General features: G+C 32.7%; 1 protein-coding gene across 2 annotated transcripts in view; it reads left to right on the top strand.

Moving 5' to 3' along the window:
* The window catches only part of ETNK1 (ethanolamine kinase 1), a 62,920-nt gene extending 38,185 nt beyond the window's left edge, over window positions 1-24,735 (top strand). Inside the window, exons 4-9 of one of the 2 annotated variants that reach the window (XM_077870778.1) lie at window positions 931-1,073; window positions 10,097-10,180; window positions 11,877-12,037; window positions 18,560-18,633; window positions 18,977-19,091; window positions 20,031-24,735. In XM_077870778.1, coding sequence (XP_077726904.1) covers window positions 931-1,073; window positions 10,097-10,180; window positions 11,877-12,037; window positions 18,560-18,633; window positions 18,977-19,049 — 535 coding nt within the window. In that variant the 3' untranslated portion in view covers window positions 19,050-19,091; window positions 20,031-24,735. Of the gene's footprint in view, window positions 1-930; window positions 1,074-10,096; window positions 10,181-11,876; window positions 12,038-18,559; window positions 18,634-18,976 lie in introns of both variants that reach the window. The other variant, XM_077870779.1, reaches the window with a different exon arrangement.
* Window positions 24,736-26,865: the final 2,130 nt, after the last annotated feature.

The raw sequence follows: 26,865 nt of genomic DNA, 5'->3' as shown, positions 1-26,865 counted from the left end.
TTTATTAAACTCTTTGTATCTTGGACGCCTGGGTAGCTCAGTGGTTGAGCACTGCCTTCAGCTCAGGGTGGGATCCTGGGTCCGGGGATCGAGTTCTGCATCGGGCTCCCTGTGAGGAGCCTTCTCCCTCTGTCTGTGTGTGACTCTGCCTCTCTCTCTGTCTCTCATGAATAGATAAATAAAAAATCTTTAAAAAATAAACTTTGTGTCTTGGAGATAACTGTTAAACATTTAGAATAGTGCTTAGTAAATTCTAGCCATTAAATATATATATTTCCTCCCTGTATTTTTTTTTTTCCTTCCTGTATTTTTTAAAAGATTTTATTTATTTATGAGAGACACATGGAGAGAGAGCAAGAGAGAGGGACAGAGACTGAGGCAGAGGGAGAAGTAGGTTCTCTGCAAGGAGCCTGATGCGGGACTCCATCCCAGGACCCTGGGATTATGACCTGACCTGAAGGCAGATACTCAACCACTGAGCCACCCGGGAGTTCCTCCTTCAATTTTGTAATAATTGATTTTTTACATTTCTGCCCTGTGTTTTAAGTTGCTTAGTTTCTTTTTATTCATATTAAGTTCATGAAATAAGATTTTCCTTTATTCCAACTTTTGTAATGGCCGGTTTAATTCAGGAGTCTATGCACTTGAATGGAAAGATTTTACTAAAAATAGATTTTAGGGCAGCCCTGGTGGCTTAGCGGTTTAATGCTGCCTTTGGCCCAGGGTGTGATCCTGGAGACCCAGGATTGAGTCCCACATCGGGCTCCCTGCATGGAGCCTTGCTTCCCCCTCTGCCTGTGTCTCTTCTCCCCCCTCTTTGTTTTTAATAAATAAAATCTTTAAAAAATAGATTTTAATCTTTAAACTTGAAAAAAGTCATTAATATAAGCAATATATAACTTTATTTTATTTTATTTTTTTAACTAAAAGGTTCTTAAGTGATATCCCAAGCTCTCAGATTCTTCAGGAAGAAATGACTTGGATGAAGGAGATTCTTTCCAACCTGGGCTCACCTGTTGTGCTTTGCCATAATGACCTATTGTGTAAGAATATAATCTACAATGAGAAACAAGGTAGGTATCTGACCTTACCAGTAAGTAAAGTTGATTCCTTTGATGTTCTTAATGGTCCTTTGATCTTTGTATCAGTAAATAAATTTAATGCAGATGTAAGGATTAAAAATATTCATGAAGTCTTTAAAGATTTTCTTTTAGGTTATAAAATCGTGGTAACTGTGCTAAATTAATATATATTCTCTATATATTTGTATAAAACATTTATTAGAGTTTGTGATTCTTGTTAAGAGTCTTAAATGAAAAATGATAAAATGACTTTGTTTTTAAATTTAACTGTAAAATCTATTAATTCATGGTTTGAAAATGTACCTTCTTGTAATGGGGGTTATTGAAAAACCAACTGACATTGCAGTGCTCTTAATAAATACAGAATTTTCTCAGTGTTGGGAAGGACGACAGTATTAGAAACAAATTTGTCTCCAGGTTTTCTATTTGTTTATTGTGCTGATTTGTTAAGATATTTTGATGCTAAAGAGAGCTACAGATGGAGGAAATGTTATTTGTACTTGCTGAAATTTATATCTATTAAAGTAGTAATCAAGAAGTTTTGGTAAATAGTTTTAACATTTTTTGAGGTATAGACAGTGATATTTTTGATGAAATGTTTTCTGTAATTGTTCATATCTTGCTGTATTCAAATTCTCTGTTTACATATTTAAGAAACACTTGTGGTTGTATTACGTTATTGGATAAAAGTGGTTTGAGGTTTGGTTGCTAAAATATAGATGCCCCTTCAATAATAAATTGAAATTGGAAAATGTAATTATGGTTGAAGGATTAGTATTAATTTAAAAAGTCTGAAATTGTGAAACTTTCATTTTAAAGGAAACAGTTTTGAGAATAGTCATTATAGTTGGAAGATTATTTTAAATCAAAATTGTGCTTTTGTGAGAATGCTAAAGCCAAACAATTCTGATGAAATGGTCATAATTCTATTAAATTACTATTTATGACCATTCTTACTTGATTGTAACATGAGACTATTCAAATGCAAAGATTGTTCATATTTGTAACTGACTTTGACTTGAAGAAAATTAACCAAAGAGCACTGTCAAGGATGGTAGACTGAAGCATATATTCTTAAAAACATGTTCGAGTACCTTTTATATTTTATATTTTAATGTGGATTAGAAGTTTTATTTTTTAGAATACATTAAGCTGACATCTTTATTTTGAATGTTGGAGGTCTTTGTGGAAACATTAAAAAAATCTTAAAAGGTGTACCTTAAAACATGGAGTGCTTGACAGTGTCCTATTTATTATTTATTATCCATTTATTATATATAATTGTCACATGTATACTCATTATATACTAGTAACCAAATCTCAAGGCCATTTGTGAGACAAGAGTATTAGTTATACATTAAAGCGATGTATTAGCTTTTAAGTTCAGTGCAAAACCAAATAACACAATTTATATAATGGAATTTCAAGTGAGGGACTTCATCTTACGTTTGAAGTGGACACTCAGCTTTATTTTTAACTGCAAGATAATCAAAGAGAATCTTATTTCCTTTGGAATATATTTTACCTTTTCATATTTTTATTTTATAAGTTTCTTTTGCATATTCATTTCACAGACCAAACTTGTTTATAAAACTAAAATATAAGGGACCAAAAAAATCAGATTACTTTGTCTTAAGTTAAAAAAAATGCATTTTTACTTTTAATCAGTTGCTTATCTAAACTGTTGTCAGTGATATGAAAAGTTCTTATATTTTCAAACAAAATCTTTCTGTTTCAGTTTGACTCTTAAGATTTCAAGGTTATTCATTTGTTTTACCAGAAGTTACCTAAATCATATTTTTGTGCCTAATTTTTCTTCCCTACACAGAAGAATGAATTTCACAGTTCAACAAATGTAACTATTTTGATACATTTTTTAGTTTTTCTTTCTTTAAGAAGTCTATTGTGTACCATTTGTTTCTTCTTGTCATTGTGGTTATGTTTGTGTGTTAGTTATGGATATGTTCTGTTATTTTTTCTTGACAGTGGTTTTATAGTGTCTTTTAGGAAGGCAAGTTTGGACTTTATGGCATCCATTAAAAAAGTCCATTGCTATGTGATTAGTTGATACATAGGATTAAGAAAATACAGTTGGAATGTTCAAGTAAAATCTAAAACTCATGAGAGTGTGGCAAGAGGTTTGTTATTATTTTCTATCTGTTTGAAATTAGGAGCTAATGGTTTTAAAGTAATGTAACTGTATGACATACTTGCTTTTAGATATAAGGAGAATATACCATGCTTAATAATTGTAAACGCTGTAAATTTAGTAAATTTAATGAGCAAAAAGTTAGACTGTAGCATTAGTACTTACAGCTGCAATTTCAAAGATGATAATTAAAAATAGAAATAGGGATTGCAGAAGTTCTTTACCTTAACTGGCTAAGCCAAGGGTGCAGTCTTTTGAGGTTCAATTAATTTCTACATAGGGTAAATGATTATATTGCATATTATATTCACAGATGTGTTTAATTTGTTATCACTTGTTGAGTGATTCATGTGATTTGAGTTTAAAACTTCAGTATTTTGTACCCACTTGAGTTATAAATATGTAAACATAATAAGATGAAAGCCAAGGTACTGGCTTTAACATCATCAAACTTAGTATCTCTCTCCGTAATATGTTTCATACCCTTCATTTTTCAGAAGTGCAAATTTTAAACTATGAATTTATAGTGGATCATCTTGAAGTCTCCACATGTATTTTTCAACTGTAATAACTTAGATTTTGTATGTTGTCACTAGATTAAGAATTTCTGAGTAACTCTTAGAAAGCAAATGTATTAAGAGCTTAGTTACAACTAAGAGAAATTGGAAAAAATGTAGATGTTAGAACCAAGCACACACAGGTTCACATTCCTGCTCAATCACATGTGCAAGTAGGTGATACTAGACAAATCATTTTCCCTTTTTCCCTTTTTAAAGATTTTATCATTAAGTTATCTCTACATCCAATATCAGGCCTGAACTTAACAACCATGATATATAGAGTTGCATGCTCCACTGATTGAGCCAGCCAGGCACCCCCATTTTATTTTTTTATTGTTTATATTTGATCCTTGACTCTCTGCACCAGAATCACCCAGAGTACTTGGAAAAAAATGCAGGCTTCTATGTCCCATCTAAGACTAACTGAACAGGAATTTCATAGATGGGCTAAGGAATCTGCATGTTTAACAGGTTTCCATGCAGTGCTTATACTTTTTGATCATCTAGAACTTTTAATATGCTTTAGGTGATTCCTGACAAAAATTTGGGTTATGTGTATAAAGTATATAGCATTGGAGTATATACTTAGCAGCTCATGGCTGCTGCTGTTATAAAAGGGGTTGGCAAACTTTTTCTGTAAGGTGTGATAGCACATATTTTAGGCTTTGTGTACCATATTATAGTCTCCATTGTGACTGTTCAGCTCTGTTGTAGCACAAACACAGCCATAGATAATACATTAATAAATGAGTGTGACTGTGTTCCAGTAAAACTATTTACAAGACCACGCAGTGGTCTAGATTTGGCATGAATATACATAGTTCGCCAACCCCTTTATTATGTTTACAGGATGCATTTTACAAAATATACTTGATTCTGAAGAAGTGAAAATAGTTATTATAAGCCAGTGGTTGACTTACATATATGTCTTATAACTAGTGGAATTATGGCTCATAGGTATGAGATGACAATCAGTTTGTCTTTAAGTGCAGCTTCCAGATTTTATCCTAACTATAACTTGAGTGAGTAAAGTTTAAAAATGTATATATGTATGTGTTTATGAACATATAAGTACATATTTATACACACATACATATACACAAAGATTTGAGCACCCTGCAGTTTATAGGCTTTTGTACCTGTGAATGTTACAGGAGATGGTAGGCATCACAGGAAGAAATACTGCCTCTACCTGTTTTCACCATGTCAGTTGACAGGACACAGGAATATGGGAGAAGAGTGAGCTTCCTTTCTGAAGGTGATGGTAGCTGTCAAGATTTTTGAAAAGTTAGTGCCAGGAATTAGGTGGTTGGTAAACAGCGGCCCATTCCTTGCCTTCAGTGAAATGACATCTTAAAAAGGTAAGGAAAGAATGCTTACTGATATGATGATAGAATTTATTACATAATAAGAAAACCGGAAGCAGCGGTTCTTGCTTCCAGAGCTGTCAGTCATCTTTTAAATTAATCATTAATTTAAAAAGAATTTATATGAAGTAGAATAAATTGTAGTATTGCTTATAGACTAACTGACTTGAATTCTAATACTGTAACTTCAACTAACCCTTAAACTGCTGCCATGTTAGAAGTAATTGCTAAAGCTTTTGAGTATGTTCTCTCATGTCTTGATGCTCTGTCTGAATGTTTATTGGTGACTATTTCATTTCTCCCCCCTCCCCATTTTTTCATAAAAGCTCAGATAAAGATTTAATATAGAACTTTAAAATTCAGTAATGACAGTCATTGATTATTTTCTCTGTCAGTGAAATACAACTTGCTGATTTACAGTTATTTAAAGAAATACAAATGAGTGAAAGAAAAATGAAACTTATTCTGGGAATTATAATGTAAACCAGGTTTTTCTTTAGAGTTTTACACATTGTAAATAGAAAATGTGTGAGGCACCATTCTCAGTCACTTGGTTGGCTTTAAGTCTTACCCACTCTATTACTCATGAAAGATACTGTGGTTTGGTTGTTTCATTGATATTTTAATGACATAGGGTTTTTTGTTGCAGTTGTTGGTTTTGTTTTAAAATTTAAGTAAATACAAATTTATTTTTGCATTTGGTAACCTGTATTTTCCAAAGTGGAGTTTTTATGAAGGATAGTCTTAACCTTGTTTTAATTCTGGATTACTACTTAGCATAAAATAAAACGTCCTTAAGTTCGGTTATTAAAAGCTTGAATGGACTGTAAAACCTGAACTATGAAGGAAGAGCTGCCTAAAAGTTATTAGCTTAGTGTTTTTTCTTTACTCATACTTTCATTCCCACTGTATGTTCAAGCCTGTACATGAATGTCAGAAATGCCATACTTTGTTCTTAGTGTTTCATGCTTATTCCTTCTTCCCCACCACCCATTTAAACATGTGTGTTATCATTGTGTCTCAGCATTCTATGCAAAGCCCTCCATTTATAAGCATTTTAATACTTAACTATGTGCTAGATATTGATTACTCTGTGGATTGCATGATGAAAGATGAAAGGGACTTATTGTCCTTCCAGGAAGCCATATTCCATGTAGTGGAGGAGTCAGATCATGAAACAGTATATTTATGTTCAGAATGATGAGCACTGTGGTGGAGGTATATACAGATCCTGGACGCCAGAGTGAGGGATGAAGAGAAAGTTTCTCAGAGCAGACTATTCCAATACTTTTTCTGTATGAGAGAAAAAGCCTTTTGCTAACAGTAGTGTAATTGTGGTTATTTTTTCTCTTTGTTCTCTCTCTACCTTACCTAATACTTGCAGAGCAAGTAGAGGGAGTTGAAAAAGTTTTCAAGTTCTCATATTGGTTATTTTGCTTTTTATTTTTATCTCTTTCTCTTTAACTACAAAATAAAGGAATCCAAACAAATGTAGCATGTGAATTTTATAGCCTTAGTTAATAAACTAATTCTTTTTGGTTTAAAGTACTTTAAAAATTGGCTGTTTTCAGCTATACTGAGATCTGAACAATTAAACTCAGTAATGTGTGGATTTCATAACTGAAGATATGCAAGAAATAAAGTAATAAAAAGAAAAATGTAGCTCTTAAAATTTGAGTTATAACTTTATTCATTAATCTTATGATTCACCCATTATGTGCAGTCAATGTATTAATTAAGTAAAGATAAGGAATATATAATCTTAGCCACTAAAGCAGTGCTGCTTTACTTTTTTAGAGGTCAGGGATCGCTTGTGATCTGGAAAATTGAGAATGCCCTCAGAAAATGAACATATAAAATTTTGTAAAAAATTTTGGGAATAGTCTCATTTTTTTCATCCTTGAAACCACAATTAAAAATTAATGTCTTAAAGAATTAAAGATAGTTGTGCCATATGAACTATATTGATAGTGATGTGGATATTCTAAACAATTGGAAATTTTAGAAACCAGAAGTTAAATTTGTACAAGAAAAAGGTTCAGTATATTTTCTCTTGGTAGGAAAGCATTTTCCAGTAATTTGATTTTTCTGGCACCCAAAATAAGTGAAGTAGGCCTTTTTAATTTTATTTTGTTGCAGAAGATTAAATTTAAGGTTGAGTTCCACTTTGTTTGCAATAGTTTGAAAAAAGAATAGTTAATGCAGATTTTTTAAAAAAGATTTTTTCCTTTTAAGCTTTGTGTCTTGTAAAATGTGAGTTTGCCAAATTTTCTTCATCTGCTACAGATTAGGTATGCCATTGTTGCTGCCATGTGGCGGCGCACCCCGTGCTTCTTAAACGCACTGACTGGAGGTTTATCGCATCACTTGTTCACATGCACGGAGCCTGGTAACAGCCTCATCTGTATCTTGTTAGCTTCATTTTCTTATTTTTTAAATTTCATTATTTATAAACTCAACATTGCATTTAAAAATAAAGGCTAGTTTTAATGAATTAATGCTACTACAAAAAGTCATTGCTAAAATTTTCATACTGAAACAGATTTTAACTTATGTTAAGATGATCTATGCTTTATTTAAATTGTATTTACTCTACAAGCAGGCATTTTTACCTGCCATTTTAACTATAGTCGCCAAATTCTAAATATAATTTTGAAAATTGAAATTGAAGCTTTTGTTTATGTGGCAAAAGTAAGCTTCAGGACTGGGCTGTGTATTTTTATTGGCATGTAACAGTTAATATGAGCTCTACAAGAATTTGTGTTTAAAGAGTTAAAGCAATCAACAGCTGCAATTTAAAAAACTATATTAAAACTGGTTGACTCAGTTTTGCGACTTGTTGAATCTTCTTGAGTCCTGATTTCTTAAAGACTGGCTGGATAGATCTATTCCAAATCATTATTAGTCTCTTACCTATTGACAATTTTTGTTTAGAGAATTCATCTTAATCTTTTTGAGCTGTCATTTTTTTTCCTTCTAAAAGTAATGTCTATTGTTAGTGATTTAAAATAAAAGGAAAAAAAGGTCACTTGTCTATCACCTGTAATGAAACCAGTTGAAACATATTGTTTTGGTTAATTTCCATTCATCTTTTCCCCCTATGCATTATATGTTTTTCTCTCTTTCCAGGCATAATATTTTAATAATTTGGATCACTGTGTTTACTATTTTGTATTTTTTTTTCATATAACATTTGTAATTCTCCTGGTCATCAATTTTTGAAAATGAAATTTTTTTTCATGGCTACAGAGTATTTTGTCATGATGGTGGTCTTCACCCTCTTATTCCCAGTGGTATCTAGAACAAACTTTAAAACATGTTTTCACTTCCCATTCTGCAATTTACTACAGTAATTTGGTTAACTTTAAGACTTTCTCTGGGATAGTTTTTTGAATTCAAGACTATAATACTTATGGTGGTTCAATTGCAGTGATTTATTATAGTCACCAACATTTTAAAACCTTATATTTATTTTGTCAGTATGCATGTAGATTTTGATAACTGGGCTTTGATACTCTGGTAATGCTCACTTAATTTACTCTAGACTTGATTATTATTTATACAAGTTTAGAATTATATATTAAATGCAATTACATGAAAATTTTTTTGCTTTGTTAATATTCCATTTGCCATGATACTTTTCTGTCATGTAATTCTCTTTTTCTGAGTTTGGATATAATCAGCATATACCCCTAACTTAAACATGTATCTCTGTATCAAGATACTATAGTTCAAAAACTCTTTTAGTTAGAAAATGCCAGTGTGTGTAGACCAGGAGTTTGTTTTGTTAATTCATTTTGATGTTTAAAAGACAGTAGTGTAACTAGGCATTTGTTATGCATTTTCTCAATATAAGCTGCTTAGAAACTGTTCTTACAGCCATCTCTGTTCGTGTATCCATTTTAATCGTATGGCCCTGTAAGCCTTTGAGTTTGTGATGCCTGGTGTCGACAGTGACCCATTTTATTTTTATTTTTTTAATGTCTCTAACTCTCTCTCTCTCTTTTAATAAAACTTTTTCTCTTGTCTCTTTTTAAAAAAGACCTATATCTTTGTTCAGACAAACCCTCTATAATACTTAGTACTCAAAAATGAATGTTCCTGAGCAGGAGCATGTCCCCTGGTCAGGTAGAGCAGGATTGTCTTTGGAGAAATGTAATGAAATATGCATATATATTTACCATTGATTTAGAATAGGCATCTATCTTAAGTAAATATTGAAATATGCATATATATTTACCATTAATTTAGTATAGGCATCTATCTTAATATAAAAATTTCTCAAAGAAAAGTTTACAAGCAACTTTGTAACTTTGTTCTTTTTAAAAGATAAAACCACCATCGTAATGCTGCTCAGGTATGCTATTGGAAATATTAGTTATGTAGCACTGGAGGAAAATAAGAGTTTATAGCAACTAATTTCTTAAATTAGGGATATTGTCAAGTTGATCAAGTATGATAGCAAAACTGCAGGATCTGCAGAATTCAAGTCTTTCAAAGTTTATATTTGATTTGTATATGTAAAGTAGCTTGTCAGTTTACTTTGGGAGTGTCATAATTTGTTAAAATTGCATAGATTATTAATTTCCAGAGATAGTATTCATTTCTCATTAAACTTGAATTTTTAAGTAACTGATGCCCCCTTGTGGTGAAAGAGATATTTTGCTTTTGTCTGAATTTGGAGAATGATTATTTTGACTTTTCTTTAATACAGTGGACATTAGTGTTCACAAAGAAGCTGTTGACAATATGTAATTTGAATTTTGTAAAGCTCATTGCCATAAAATTCACAGCCTTACCCTGTATTGTCTCAGAAGTGCATGTAACCAAGCACATACAATGAGACAAAATTTTGGAAGCTATTTAATTACAAATAGCATAGGGATTTTCTGATCTTATATATGATTTCTTATGTCTTTGTTTTTGTGTCTCACATAGGTGATGTACAGTTCATTGATTATGAATATTCTGGATACAACTACCTGGCATATGATATCGGAAATCATTTCAATGAATTTGCAGGTAAAATCGAGGGTATAACTAAAGGAGCAGCATATATAACTTTGAAATAATTATTTGAGAACTGTTTTTTTGGTTTATAGTTTTTCTTTAGAGAAGTTCACCTGGGACGTTCCAGGGACAACATTTTTTTTTTTTCTTTTTTTCTTTTTTTTCAGGGCCAACATTTAAAAATTCCTTCTTGACCTTGTACTTTGTTTTTCTTTATTATTGGAGGAGGGAGAAGAGATGACCCTTTCCTTAATTCCTTAAGGAAAATAAGAAAAAAATAATACTTGTGACTTAGATTGACATAGTGTAACACCTTACACTCCTTCCTCCTTCCTCCAGTAATCTCATCTCACTTTTTCCTCCTGTCAATTAGGTTATGTTCCCAGTTTACAAATGGAGAAAGTAACTTAGCAAGATCACATTTTATTTATTTATTTATTTATTTATTTATTTATTTATTTATTTATTTATCCCACATTTTATGATTATATTTGGAAACAAGGAATGTTCTAAAACTAAAGATTAGGAAATTCCCCTGGATGGTTTATACTTAGGAGGGACTTTTCACTGCTGAATTTTTATTTGTATACATTCATGCATTCCTATTTTTTTCATTTACTTAAGGTTATCAGACTGGGAAAAAGTTGGAGGGGGTTTTAATTGACATGTTTTTATTTTTTATTTTATTTTAATTAATTAATTAATTTTAATTGACATGTTTTTAGTTATTTCCCTACAACAGACTTTTCATATACATGCTATATCCCCACACATGTGCTGTACATATTTTCACTTATCGTCGGGAGGGAAAGCAGCTGTGCATATAATGGGACATCACCAAATCCATGTTAGTATAATGTGTAGTCACTGCTGTCAGTATGAAATAGGAAACTCTCCAGTGGTCCTAATATGATTTTGTGTAGGAAAAATTGAGCTAAGCTTGCAAGTTAGGTAGAATTTGAGATGTGCAGATAGAACAGAAAGGAAAGCACTACAGGAAGGAGGAAGAAAATGTCAATGTGAGTGCACCTGTTTGTAGGATGTAAAACTCATGAAGGAGAGTACAGGGGTTGGGTTATAAGACCAGAGAAGCAAAGTTTGGACCAAGTTATGTAGAACTTTGAGTGCGAGGCTTAAAAAAAAAAAAAAAAGTATGAACTTAATTTTTTAGATTAGCATTTTTTTTTAAACTGCTTATCTTAAAATCAAATTTGTGGGTTAATTATTTTAAAGTACAGAATAGAAAAGAAATAGAAAATATCCAAGTTGGAAGGTGTATAGTTAGGGTCGATATTGTTTTGTGGAACTTAATACCAGTAGAGTGTATCAAAGTTCAATATGAAATGTATTTCTTAACCCCATGAGTAATGGTCAAAAATGTTTTTAGAGCTGCAGTTCTAGGAAATGCTCTAAGTATTAGTTTGCATAATAATCTGAAGTACTTATTAAATGAAGATTTGGGGCTTTTATGGTTGGTGGTTCAAGCTTCACACTCTCAGAAGAAATTGAAGCAATGAGAATTGATTTCATGATGATGAAATGTATTGTGCTTTAGAGTTTAAGCTGGAATACTTTATGTATTTTTGTTTATTATTTTAATGCTATTTACTTAACATCTAATTATTTAGGATTTCTTTAGGGGTTATTAAAGCATATAGAAGACATTGTGTTTTAAAAATCTTTTAAGTGTATTTTTTTTCCGTATTAGGTGTGAGTGATGTAGACTATAGTCTCTATCCAGACAGACAACTACAGGGCCAGTGGCTGCGTTCTTACCTTGAAGCCTACAAAGAATATAAAGGCTTTGGGACTGAAGTTACTGAAAAGGAGGTAGAAATACTCTTCATTCAGGTCAATCAGTTTGCGTTGGTAAGTTTAAATATAAACAATGAAAGAGTTTTTGTAAGATTCTCTATTTTATTTTTTAAGTTTTTAAAATGTATTTATTCAAGAGACACACACAGAGAGAGGCAGAGACATAGGCAGAGGGAAAAGCAGGCTCTATGTGGGGGAGCCTCGGGATCATGACCTGAGCCAAAGGCAGATGCTTCAACCACTGAGCCACCCAGATGCCCCAATAAATAAAATCTCTTTTCCCTGCATCCTCTGGCAAGTTCCTCTTACTCCATTTGGACATGTCTTAAATACTGTTTCTTCCTCTGGGACTCTTCCTTCCTTGATCACTTGTCACAAAGACGGCATATACATAATTTCTAAAACTTGATTTGAGGGGTGCTGGGGTGGCTTAGTCATCAGGTATCTTCTTTTGGCTCGGGTCATGGTCTTAGGGTGCTGGGATTGAGTCCTGCGTTGGGCTCCCTGCTCAGCAGGGAGCCTGCTTTCTCTCTCTCTCTCCCGTTGCTCATGCTCTCTCTTTCAAATAAGTAGATAAAATCTTTAAAAAAAAATCTGATTTGATAAGTGGGAAAAAATTTTTTTTAAAGATTTTGTTTATTTTTAGAGAGTGCATGCAGGCATACACAGGTAGGGAAAGGGGCAGAGGTGGAGAGGGAGAGGGAGACGGAGAGAATCCCAGGTAGATTCCATGCCTAGTGAGCATGGAACCTGACCATAGAACCCGAAGCTGTGTCCTGCAACCCTGAGATCATGATGTGAGCCATCCAGGTGCCCTGGAAAAGAGGTTTGACTAAAATTAGGATATAGATATTTCTTAATAAATGGCTGGTTAAATATTTGTTTATTGCTGAGGGCGTGAGCAGACTTGGAAATATTAAAAGATTTCACGTGTTTCTGATTGTTTACTATAATTAATATTAAGATGGTAAACAAAAGTAGGTATTTGCATTATAAAATCAAATAAAGTGTACATATGGATTTTTTAAGCTGTGCAGAGTTTTTAGGCACATTGTTTTCAGACTTCAGATTATTTCTAAGTGAAATCTTAAAGAGTTTTTAGGGGTTTTTCAGGAAACAGTTCAAGGATACATTGTTAGTTACTGATTCATCATATAAAGCCTTGAATTTTTCTTTCCAACAGATGAGTAGCCTAGAAATTAAAATGCCCTTTGATAGACTTACATATCTATAACTTCCAAGTCTGAAAGAAATAGTATAAGTAAATCACACAGAATATTACATTATTTTATTTGGACTTAAATTTTCTCTGCCATTTTGGGGAATGCAAATGATGAAAAAACTGTTTCCTACATTTCCTTTTCATCCATTTAAGAGTCTAATGGTAGATCTAAATTTTTCATTTTTCATCCCCCAAAAAGGTACTACCTGCCAAGATGAGATTTTTGTGAAGTTTTAAGTATAATCCTTCTCTAGTGTAGAATCATTTAGTTATTTTACACTACTGTAGGAATGAATGCTGCTTGAAATGGTAAGAAGAGCTGGTTTGATGTTATTTTTAGGTGTAGAATTTCCCACTTTCAGTCTTTTCTGCTTATAAAACCAGCCTAATAGGAAGAAATTACAATAGCATCCACAGATGATTTTTATATCACTTAAAATATGCCTGGTGGTTTAGATTAGCGTTCTTAACCTTTTTGGTCTCAGGATTCTCTTTACACTTTCAATATTTTTTTTGAGGACCTCTATGAGCTTTTGTTTATTTAGGTTAATTATCAGTATTTATCTTATTGAAAATTAAAACAAATTGAAAATATTTATTAAGTAAATCTTTTTTAAATGATAAATTTGTAGGGGTGCCAGGGTGGCACAGTCTTTTAAGTGTCTCACTCTTGGTTTTGGCTCAGGTTGTGATCTCAGGATTGTGGGATTGAGCCCTACATTGGGCTCTATGCTCAGCGTGGAGCCAACTTGAGATTCTCTCTTTCCCTCTGCCCCTCCCACTTGTTCTCCCTTCCCCAAATGAATAAATCTTAAAAAATGAACTTGTTAACATCAAACAGCAACTAATTAATTAATTTATTTATTTATCTGCGATTTTAATATTTGTTTGTTTATTTATTTATTAATTATTTTTTTATTTACTCATGAGAGACACAGAAAGAGAGAGAGGGGCAGAGACATAGGCAGAGGGAGGAGACTCCATGCAGGAATCTTGATGTGGGACTCGATCCCAGGACCTCGGAATCAAGCCCTGAGCCAAAGGCAGACGCTCAACCACTGAGCCACTCAGGTGTCCATAAATAGCATTTGAAAATGAAAAATAACCATTTCCCAAAACAAAACAAAAGAATGGCATTATGTTACACTTTTGCAAATCTCTGTACTACTGGCTTAATAAAAGCTAGATTCCTTTTTTTTTTTTTAAAGACTTTATGTATTTGACAGCACACACAAATGGGAGTGGCAGGCAGAGGGAGAGGCGGAGAAGTAGACTCCCTGCTGAGCAGGGAGCCCTATGTGGGGAGTCTTGGGATCATGACCTGAGCCTGAAGACAGATGTAAAAGCTAGATTCTTATATCTTCTTTTGCATTTCATTTGTTGCAATGTATGGTTTGGTTAAAGTATATAAAAAACGTTCTGTTTCACCCACATGTTGTTGGAAGAGATGAATATTTTGCCTTTTCAGATAGTTGTGGATATTCTCTTTGATACTTCACCAAAAGTCAGCAAGTGATTATTTCTTAAAGGTTAATTGTAATGTGCAGTCTGAAAATATCAGTTAACTTTTTGTACTCCAGTACGTTATAATCCATTGGTTATGTTGCACTTTGAATGGTTCTTTTAGCAGTACATGATTTTGTAGTTTTAACATTATTAAGTGTTATTTGGAAAATACTGATCATTGAGTTGTATAGATCTTTGTTGAAACATCTTATATGATATAAAAATATCACATCCATTGATAACAATCAGTATCATCAGAAAAAGTTTTGAGAAGCTGCTAAGCTCACAGAATCAAATACAAGTTTTCCAAAGTTCTAATTTTAGGTTGAATACTTGAAGACCATCATTGGCAACAAATACTGTCAATTATTTTCATTGAAATGAGAAGTTCCCCCTTTTTTTAATCTGAGAAATATCTGCTAACTGCCCAACTCTAATACCTAGTTTGAATGTCACTTAATTCTTTCAAGTAAAAATGATGTTCCAGTAAAAATGTACAAATTCAGCTCGTAACTTGGTCATAAATGTTTTTCCTTGAAAGAACCTTTCTCTTGGTATAAATTTAATAAAATTAATAGTTTCACTGGCTTCATAAAGGACATTCTTTAGTGAGACTGGCCTTTTACTGTGTGTAGAGATGATGTGAGTGTGTGTGAATGTTTGCTGCCACTGCCTTGATGCACTGTAAAGGGCCGATAGCTTCACCCACCATTGCTTTTAAACCATCAGTGCAGATATTAAAATAGTCATAGGGCAAGTAACATATTAATAATATTATAAAAAATAGTTTTGGGCCTCAGTAATCTCCCATGGTTGGGAGCCATTCTTTTAGACTTTAAAAAGAAGGAAGGCGCATCTCCTCTCATAATTCACTTCTCAATACCTGAGACTTCCTCAGGTAGAATAAACCATTTTTGAAAAAATTTATTTTTATCATCCTTATTTTATATAATGGTATTAATTAACATTTTATTGAATGTTTGTTATATACTAGGTATAGAGACTAGGCTCTGATATGTGTTTTTTCCACACCATTGAGTAGTTCTCTGATTCTCAGCTGTGACTGTGTGAGCTTCAATTTTGTAAATAAGTGTCAGATCCCACAGGTTAAGGTTTCAATCTCACAAAACTGCACCCCACTATCCTCCTTTTCAGATGTCAGTTGCAAGTCTCAGTTGTTCTTCTTACCCACTGGCTATAAATCGGAGGTTTCTGAAACTTCCTCTTTGGATACAATTAATTTGTTAGAGTGGCTTGTAGAACTCAGAGAAGCTTTTAAATATGTTTATTGGTTTATTATAAAGAAACAGAGGAATAGTGAGATGAAGAGGTATATAGGGCAAGGTCCAGAAGAGTTCTGAGCTTGGGAACTTCGGTTCTCTAGGAGGTTAGGGCATACCACCCTCCAGCATGTGAATGTGTTCTGGTTCACCAGGCCTGGAAGCTCTTTGAACCCCCACCTTTGGTTATATGGAGACTTCATTACGTAGGCAAGATTGATGAAAACATTGGCCATTGAAAACTGAACTCGGTCTCATGCCCCTCTCCCTTCTCTGAAGGTGGTGAAATAAGGGGCTGGAAGATCCATCCCTCTACAATCACATGGTTAAGTTCCCCTGGATCCAGTCCTCTAGAGGGGGTTTCCAAAAGTCTCCTCATTACTTATACTTTTATTGTTCTGGAACTATTTCGGAAACTTAGGATAAGAGATCAAATGTTATTAACAAGATGTTGCCATTGCTCTTATGTTTAGGAAATTCTGAGGATTTGGGGAACTATAATCCAGAAACAGTGGATGAAGGCCAAATATGTAATTCTTTTATAAAACATAATATCACATCTGCATTTTGCAGATGAGAAAATAAAGGTACAGATGGGTTAATTAAATTGCTCAAAGCCATGCAGCTAGTAATTTTTTTCAACTTGACTCCAGAGTTCAGCTTTTTTTTCCCCCCTTTAAGTTAATTGTTAGGGCTCATGTGCATGTACTTTAGTTGTTTACTCTTTACTACATCATTTATTCTTTTCTTTATCTGTATATGAAGGGAAGTTTTAGGGATGCCTGGGTGGCTCAGTGGTTAAGCATCTGCCTTCGGCTCAGGGTGTGATCCTGGAGTCCTGGGATTGAGTCCCACGTCGGGCTCCCTGCCTGGAGCCTGCTTCTCCTTCTGCCTGTGTCTCTGCACCTCCCCCCCCATGTCTCTCATGAATAAATCTTAAAAAAAAAAAAAAATGAAGGGAAGTTCTATATCCCGATAGTGATTTTTTTAAGGAAGTTAAAAACAAAGTGCAAGAGTAATTTTTAAATGGATTTTTTAAAAAAGATTTTATGTATTTATTCATGAGAAAGACAGAGAGAGAGAGAGACAGAGACCTAGGCAGAGGAGAAGCAGGCTCCATGCAGGGAGCCCGACATGGGGACTCGATCCCGGGTCTCCAGGATCACGCCGTGGGCTGAAGGCGGCGCTAAACCGCTGGGCCACTGCGGCTGCCCTTAAATAGATATTTTTACAGCAACGTACTTTAAAGACCTCTTTAGTTTTAAATTTAGAGGGCAAATTTTTTGTATATGTGTGTGTGTGTGTGTGTGTGTGTGTATATATATAATTTCCATTAATCTTTAAAACAATCCTATTGTGGAATACAGAAGGCTAATAGTTTCTCATCTTTTAAGTGATGATTATGACTAAAAATTTGTGACTTAATGAAGGTTGCAAAAGGAGTTAGTGACAGAACCTGGACATAAACCCTCATAGTTCTCAATTAAAATTTAAAATCCTTTCTCATGTACTGTGTTGTTTTAACTAACCAAATCGGACTTGGTTAGGTAATACCACAGCTGTGGAGTAATTTTTTTTTAAATAACTTCTGTTACGATAAGGGCTTAAAATTTTTTTTAAAAAAATATTTATTTATTCATGAGTGACACACACACAGAGACAGGCAGAGACAAGGCACAGGGAGAAGCAGGCTCCATGCAGGGAGCTCAATGTGGGACTTGATCCTGGGTCTCTAGGATCACGCCCTGGGACAAAGGCAGGCACTAAACCGCTGAGCCACCCAGACGTCCCATGATAAGGAATTTAGCTAATATAAAACCCTTTTCTTTTAAGATTTTTTTCTCTAGTAATAATATTTCTAGTTATAATAGATGACCTCATGGGAAGTAAAGTTTTGTTATTATCAGAATCTTAAAATATTTTCATGTTTAACTAGAAATAGATTGTAAAGTACACACACAAGTAGTTATTTTAGAGCTCCTACATGGTCATCTGTTTTTCTCTTAAGTCTTAAGACCCACTTTTCTCTGACATAAGTAAAATCATGTTACTTTATGTCATGGTTGCTTATGCAGAATTGTTGGGCCAATAAAAATTGTTTTCAGATGTTTCATGCCTAGAACATTTTTCATATTTAAATATATATTTTTTGAGATTTGGATTTTCCTTTTTGTTTACATTTTTACATAAAAAACCCCAGATGCTTTGGTAATTATGTATTTTATAGGAAAGCCTGTTAGCGATTATAATCATTAAAAACATTTAACCAATATCTATCAGTGCTTACGCTGAACTCTGTCTCTGCAAAGCAGTTACAAGAATTGGGCTCTATTTTTCAAGTGGTTATAATATATTCTGACCTTTTTGGATGTGAACAGAAGTGATCTATAGCCATCTAGGTAACTGTACACTTCAGTATTACCTGTGTTTTAAGTATTTTATATATAAAAAGCTTTAAGACAGTATTCTACATGGAGTTGGTGAAAAAGGAAAAACATTAGTTATTTGATAATTATTTTATAAAGAAATGTGTATCATAATTCTTGATTTTCCTTCCTTTCTCTTTAGGCTTCTCATTTCTTTTGGGGATTATGGGCTTTGATTCAAGCCAAATATTCCACTATTGATTTTGATTTCCTTGGGTAAGTTTAATTGTACTTATATGCATTACACATCACATTTGTCTCTCCTTTTTTTAAATTTTTTTGGATATACACACAACTCCTAGGATACACTGTAGTTATTATTTTCAGTCAAATGTTTATAAGGGTTGCATATATTTAATAATTGGTCTGCAAGGAAATCTGGTACAATCTGTTAAATACTGTATTAGAAAACTGTCCAGTAGATGGTGCAATAAACTAAAAATAAGTCCTTTGAAAAATCTTAAAACTAAAATCAGCTTAGAAGGGTGAGTGGAAAATGAAGGGGAAGGATTAAGTTTTTCATTTTTTATTAATTCTCTTGTTATTCATTTCTCACTAGGTATGCAATTGTTCGTTTTAACCAATACTTTAAAATGAAGCCTGAAGTTACTGCATTAAAAGTGCCTGAGTAAAGAAGAGATTTGATTATTTTCAAGTAGCTGAACAGTGCTTGTGTATCTTTTCTTAAGAAATTTTGAAGAGCCAATATTAAAATTCTGTTGTTTAATTTGGTTATCTTGCTTTACAAATTATGCCTCTAAACAACCATCTATTTTTTAAATAGACTGAATGATGTCAAGAAGTATACCTACTGCTATCAGTTTGTGGTGGATTAGAAGTTTGTTAAATCTGCAAAAAGGTATAAATATGTCAGTAATCCTTTGATAATTTAATCTATGTTATATGTGAATTATTTATTATAAATTTAACATAATTCTGTGACTGCTTTCATCTGTTTCATCTGTTGGTTGAGTGTAAGCAATGAAAATGTTCCAGAGAAATTTTTTTAAAGTTTTGCTTTAATAATATTAATTTTAGCAAACAGTTTAGATGTTTAGTATAACCTTTTTATCTTGATACACTATAAGAAATATGAATCATCACTCTTGAAATGCCAGATACTGGTATAGATAACTTAGGGTATTCATAAAAAAATATCTGTATATGAGGGTAAACTGTATTTACTGTCTATGTTTAGTGGTACATCATTTTGAATAGAATATTGGAAAGTGTTTTTCTTGGGGGGAATATATTTTAAAATTCTCCTTTTCCTACATATCTGGCAGTATAAATATTAACATTTATTGTATAATCCTGGAATAGATACAGTTACCAAAATCTGCATTAAATAATGTTTTCACATACTAAATATGGTCATTTAGGTTGCTAGTTCTTAAAATTTGATAATATCACTTTACTTTTTACCAAAAATTTTGTTTTACTTAGTGAGGTATTCGGTGTTTTTGTCTGTTTAGCTGGTAGAACAAATGCTAATTTTTGAAACAAAGAATGTTTATCATACTTGGGAACAAGAAAATGTCATTTAGATATTCTTTTTTACCTTCCCAGATTCATTCCTTAACAGTTGGTTTCATGTTTTCATTTGGCTCCAGTGTCTTTAGAATGATAGCAAATGATTACGTGATACATGTAGGTTCAGAGAAATAAATTAAAAGCAGTTAAATAAGGAACATTTAGGACATTGATCTACTACACTTATAATCTAACAAAATGTGAATTAAATATTCATGGTAGGAGGGCTTCTGTTTTAGTTTCTCTTTATTTTGTTTGTGTATTTTTAATTTTGTTTGGGAGTGAGAAGGTGGCAATTATTAAATGGAAGGAAGTTAGATCTTTGCGATAAGTAGGGTTCACGTTTTGAAGACTGCTGCTGTGTGGAGTTGAGCAGTCATGGTTAACTTTACTTAGAAAATTAGTCTGACAAGCTTTGCACTTTGGTCACATAAGTGCCCATGTACAAAGTTGACTTAATGAATCTGCATATTCAGAATATGCAACTACAAACATATCCTCTGAGAAATCTTCTGGGGAGTTTGATGTATTATTCCAAATGACTTATATTCTCAGATAAATGCTTTAAAATACTTGGATTATCTCAAGATGTTTAAAGCTAATAAGCAGAAACACTTAAAGGCCATTTTAAATGGTAAATTCTAGTTACATAAATAGAATCTTAAAAATCTGCTTGTGTCTATAACAGTGTTAGGCTAAGATTTGTTTTCTACCTCCCCAATGTTACAAATGTTCACTTCTGTTTTTATAAATCATATTACTGTAGGATCAATAGAATTTTACTTAATTGACTAAACGAATGGAACCAATTAAACAATTAATAGCTTTTTACATAATGTTAGAGTGAGTTTGAAAAATTGTTTTTGGTAGAATTTTCATCTGTGGTTGGTTGGAACATTATCTTTTTTTTTTTTTTTTGGAACATTTTCTTAGGACAATGAATAATATGTAATACCCTTGAATGTTTTTTTTTTTTGGACTTCTGACTTTTTAAAGTGCAACAGTATATATCTTGGAGTACTATGGGAGAAGAGAAGATCAGTTTTCTATCTTACTCCATATTTTTCAAATTATTTTGAGTAGAGATTCACTGAGCCTTTGCTGGTAGAGTGCACATAGCTGCTGGCTGTGATACTCTTGTGTTTAGAGAGATTCATATAGAACTCAATGTAAAGGGGAGTATAGGCTCTTACTTTAGCCCTAGGAGTATGCAGTGGAAGTTGGAAACAAAATGAGACATTTAAGATATTTTCCCCACATTATGGCTAGATTTTGGATGTTGTGATGCTCCCACTACCTGTACAGGTTTTTTGGGATCATGCTGCAGGCTAGTAAGAGGGTTCAAAATTGCTTCCCTTTTTATTGGCCATTTAAAGGATTCTTTCTGAAGGAGAAACATCCCTCTAAAATTTGTCATATGGCTTGCTGAGATGTCTGTTGCCTTTTATGTTACGCTAAGGAACTTGAATGCCTTACCTAATAACTCAGCTGGTAGTAAGCTCATTTTGTAAATATGAAAATGGTTGTTAGAGAAGTGGCATTCATGTATACTCATTATTGTCAGTCAATAGACCATAGTGGCCTGGATGCTTTAATAAGCAAAATTCCACATTTTTCCCCCTTTTGTTCCTTACGTACTTGTATGATCTTACCTGACCAGTAATACTTGTTTTTTCCCCCCTGTTGACCCTATGCTACCACGTGATTTTCTGGAAATCAAAGAGATGTGGTAGTAAATCATACTGTTCACATGGTCATTTGAGATCAACATGAGCACAAAACTCAACTAGGTCTGCCTGGAATGTATATAAAACAGTGTAAATAAAAATTTGTAAATTAGTGTGAATTGTATCTTGCATATGAGATTGTGTATTGTTTTGCATTCTCTTTTGTAGGTGTTTTTTTGTTTGTTTGTTTTTTGTTTTGTTTTGTTTTTGGTAAGGAAATGATACAGCTCTTTGGTTTTAGACTGGAAATAGCCAAAAATTCTGGCTGCACAGTGGGATAACAAGAGGAACTGGAAATAGGGTTTATCAGTTTTTGTTAATGTCAGTACTTATTTATTTAGCCTCTCAGTGCCTAATACGACTTTTCTTCATTCTTTAGTTGGCCATTAGTTTGTATGACATTAGACTCCTATAAGCAGTAAATAAATACACTGCGAGCTCCTTTCTTTGAGTCATGATTCTGAGCTAAAGCAAATTAAAAATATAATGTGATGATTGCAGTCTGAAGTATTACCTTTTCCTGTTTTCAAGGTTGTTAACTGTTTTCTACAAAAAAAAAACCTTGAAATTTTACATATTTCTGTGTGAATCTAAATCCCATATATATGAGATATGATAATAGATCTTAGTTCAACTTAAGCGTATCTCAGTTGGCTTCTCTAAATGTAAAATTGTTCATTATGGATTATAAAAGAAAAGACATAAGTCATGAGTAATCTTTTAATGACTGCTATTTTCATCTTCACTAAACTACAAATATTTATTTCAGCTTATAAATGTTACTAAAGCTTCCAGATTTGAAGCAGAAAAGTTCCCCAAGCACTCTCAATTAAAAGTTAAAAACTTTCACTTTAAAAATTATATACATTTTTCTTTTTTTACATTACACAAAGCTTTCTGTATCATTTTTAAATTCCTTCATAAAAGAATGAGAATACTATCAGTTTGATTTTCTGCTTTAAATTGCTTATAATAAGCATTTCAGATGCATTCCAAAGTGATACATATTTAAGCTTCTAATATTAATCATTCAGTTGATAAGACAAAATCACTAATGCTTTATGCTAGGAGGAGAGTTTTGTTATTGGCAGTAAACTTTACTACTTTCCTCAAAAGGCAAACACAATTATTGTGCACGAAGGAAATAAATTGTGTGTAGTAAAGCAGCTTTCTCTTTATTTCAAAATTGATTAGCTCTGATTTTTCTTCCTTAGTTTATTAGATTTTAGAATGTCCTTTGGATATTTTAGTTATATATTAAGATAATCTGTTTTTTTTTTTTTTTTTAAAGATGTTAGTTACATTGAATCAACTTTTTTTTTTCAAGTTACATATCACTTGTGTGATTACAGTGTTATGTTTTGGGTTTGATACTTTTTGGACAGAAAGGCATAGCAATTATTTTAAATGATTTTTTACCCATTTTTGAAGCTTAGTCTGTGAGTGTGTTGCTATAAAAGAAAATACTTGGGTTTGGATTACTTGAATACTTGAAAACTGAAATTAGTAAGGTATCTTACATAATTCGATTTTTCTGAACACAGTTTTTATACAAACAACTTTAATTTCTGCATCATAATTTGAAATAGAAGATTTCAACTCTTTGGACAAAAAATGATAGGCTTATAGACAAATACTGTTTTGTTTTTCAGGCATCCCAAATTCAACTTTTTATAGTAGATTTCTGTCCTAGAATCTGCTTTCTCTTTTTTCCTGTACCTAATGCACTTACTATGCTATAGATGGTATCAAATAGCAGGTTAAATAAAATCTGTGTTCATTATGAATCTTTCAGCTTTTCTAGTTATGAAAAATTGCTCTGTAAAATACTCTTAGTTCCTAAATATAGGCATATTTTTGTTTACATCCTACCCATTAATTGTATAAATACCGTTAATCATTTTAACAAAATGTTTATAAAAATTGAAAACATTATATGTTATATTGGAACTAGTTGGTGAAGGGTAAGAAGAAGCTGGCTGATTTGAATTGTTTCATTAGTTAAGTTCCAAGACTTTTTAATAAAGGAGTTTCCAGAGATAGGTTGAGACCTGGTAGTATCCATGTAAATTAGCTTTTATGATCTGGAGAAAACCCCTAAAAGCAGTGGAAGAGGCAAGAGGATTTACTTGCCATGGTTGTGGTGTGCTACTTCAGTTTTGGTAGTAACACACTGAAGTTTTTATTGTTCAGTAATCTGAAGAAGTTTCCTGTTATTTATGTGTACTAAACGAACTATAAATTGGTGGAATCTGCTAAGGGGAAACTTAATTTTAACTGTACTGTATTTAGGAACCTTTTTACAGCTGGGTGAAGTTTCCATGATTTGAAGTATTTGAATTTTAAAATATACTGTTATCATAAGAAATAAGACATGGCATTATTCCATGTTCTCAAGTGATAATTTCCTTATTGAGTTTCAGAAGAAAAAAACAAAATGAATAATTGTCACTGCGTTAGCTGTATGTTGAATTGGAAAATTGTGGCATAAAGCTTAAATTTGTGTTTATCAAATGTGAACCATAGTAGTATAATGCTGCTTTGTATATACTGTAAGTGCTACAAATAGTCTCAGCACTGAAAATGTATTGATACCTCTCAAATGAATGCAAATTTTGATGTAGGTGTTTTGATATGCCTCAGAAAGTATCTGAGTGTCTGAGAACTTGTTAATCTGTTTGGTAATGGAGATACTTCCTGTTTTTTGTTGCATATTTTCATGTTTAAAATTTAATTTTTACATTTTTACTACTGTTAATTTAAGTGTAAAATTTGTTCTGTGGATAAAAATGGGGTTGCCAGTGAAGAAAATGAAAAACAGCCTCATTCATGTAACTGCTTAAGTAAAGATACATTTTTGCCGTATGTTCATAAACTTTTAATGAAGTTGTTTGTATTTCTGTTTGAATATAAGTGACATTTTGGCTTTATTTCTGTTTAATAAGGCCTTTTACCATTGATTAAATGAAGGAATGTATCTTTTTGAAGAGATTTATATTCTGTAAATAAAAATTGGTTGTAACAATAAAGTTGGGTTCTAACTGCAGTGTACCATAAATCTTGTTATATCAACTTATTTTCGTGGTTTTTCTTTTTCAAGGGGGAGAAAACAAGACTTTTTAAAGTTAGTGTATAATTACGTATTTGATGTGATTCTTAAATTTTTTTTTTCATTTTTTCATTTTTATTTATTCATGAGACACCCACAGAGAGGCAGAGACAGACACAGGCAGAGGGGAGAAGCAGGCTCCTCGCAGGGAGCTCAATGTGGGACTTGATCCCAGGACCCTGAGATCATACCCTGAGCCAGAGGCAGATACTACTGAGCCACCTAGTCGCCCTGATTCTTAAAATTTCTAATTCTCTGATTTTATATAGTATTAAGTTTTGAAAAAAGTTTGCTTTCAGAAACTTAGTTGAGGTGAGAGTGTAGAATATTATGTAACTCAGTAAACAAATTCTGTTTACTTAGTTTAAAAATTTATTATTCCTTTAACCACTATACTTTGTATCTTCACTGCAATTAGGGTGAGAAACAGATAAAGACACTGGAAAAAAAAAGACACTGTCTGGGACTTATTAGCATCTTAGTCTAGGCAGAGAGTATCCATTTAATCAATGTTTATTAAGCTTTAATTATCAGGTAATGTGATAGATGGTGGAGATACAAAGATATGATCTGTACTGTCAGATAGTAATGAAGATCAGTTCTCCATAACAAAAATAGTCAGTTCTGTGTGTGTATTTGTGTGCGTTATAAAATATTTTCCAAGTTGGGCTTATCTAGTGTTTCCTAGATAAATAGGTAGATAAATTTCTATTCTAGATAAAATTCTAGATAAATTTCTATTAGAATGAGGTATGTATCACCAGCCAAAATACTACAAAAGTGAAGTAACACATCTGTAACACATCTGAAGTGACTGTAACACATCTGAAGAACTCATTATTGATGTTGATTTTCAACACTTGGTCAGAGTAGTATTCTGTGTCTTCACTCTGTAGTGTTTATTTTTCCCCTCGTGGGGAAATAAGCAATCTGTGGAGAGAAACTTTAAGATTATGTTTAGTATTTTGCTTGTTGTCAAAGGTCCCATTTCTCTTCTCTCACTTAGCAACACTTGATAATTGTCTAATCTTTATGATAGCTGTAAGATACACATTTTTCAGTTCTGCTACATGGTACACATATATCATTTTATTATAAGGAATCCTCCATGTGTATCTATATATCATCTACCATTTGTGTGACTTTTTTTAAAGTATAGACTCTTAGGTTTCTATTTTGTTTAGTAGATTATAATCTGTTACTATACTTATTTACATTGATGTTAAAATGTCTGAGATTTGGCTTGGGGGAGCCCCATCAGATCTGGCTCCTTTTGATGTACCAGACATGTTTTGAGCACTTCCTTACTTTATAGTAAAATAAGATGTTCCATACTAATTTTGGAACCTTTCGGAGCCTTGGAATCAGCCATTTTTCCAAGGAACTGGTGTGTGTGTGTGTGTGTGTGTGTGTGTGTGTGTGTGTTTTGAGAATAATACTTAGAAACTTAAATCTGAGAACTAGTTATGCTCATGAATTCTGGGATATCACAGACAGAGCAAGGAAACACACACATTTGTATGTAAATATATATTTTACGAATTGTTAGTACACTTCAATTTTTTTTTTTTAATTTTTATTTATTTATGATAGTCACAGAGAGAGAGAGGCAGAGACACAGGCAGAGGGAGAAGCAGGCTCCATGCAGGGAGCCGGACCTGGGGATCCCAGGTCCCCAGGATCACGCCCTGGGCTAAAGGCGGCGCCAAACCGCTGAGTCACCTGGCTGCCCTATTTTGAAATCATTTAAAACTTATAGAAAAGTCACAAGAATAGTTCAGTGCAATGCCATACATCCTTATTCAAAAGACCCTCAATATTTCACTTCCTTTTCTTTATCCTATTCTTTTTATTTCTTTTGGCGAATTATTTGAGAGCAGTTTGCACACATAAATCTCATTTACCTCTCAATACTTGTATTTCCTAAGAACATTGTCTTTTCACCTCCATTTTTCCTTGTGTATGTAGTGTATTTTTTTCTAGCTCTCAAGATTTCTTTTTAGTTGGTTTTCAACAATTTATGATGTATTTAAATGTGCATCCTTTGAATTATCCTGCTTAGGTTTCAGCCTTTTTGAA

This window comes from Canis aureus, chromosome 25, assembly GCF_053574225.1.
Source record: "Canis aureus isolate CA01 chromosome 25, VMU_Caureus_v.1.0, whole genome shotgun sequence".
NCBI classification, from domain to species: Eukaryota; Metazoa; Chordata; class Mammalia; order Carnivora; family Canidae; genus Canis; species Canis aureus.
This window is presented reverse-complemented; position numbering and strand designations above follow the sequence as displayed.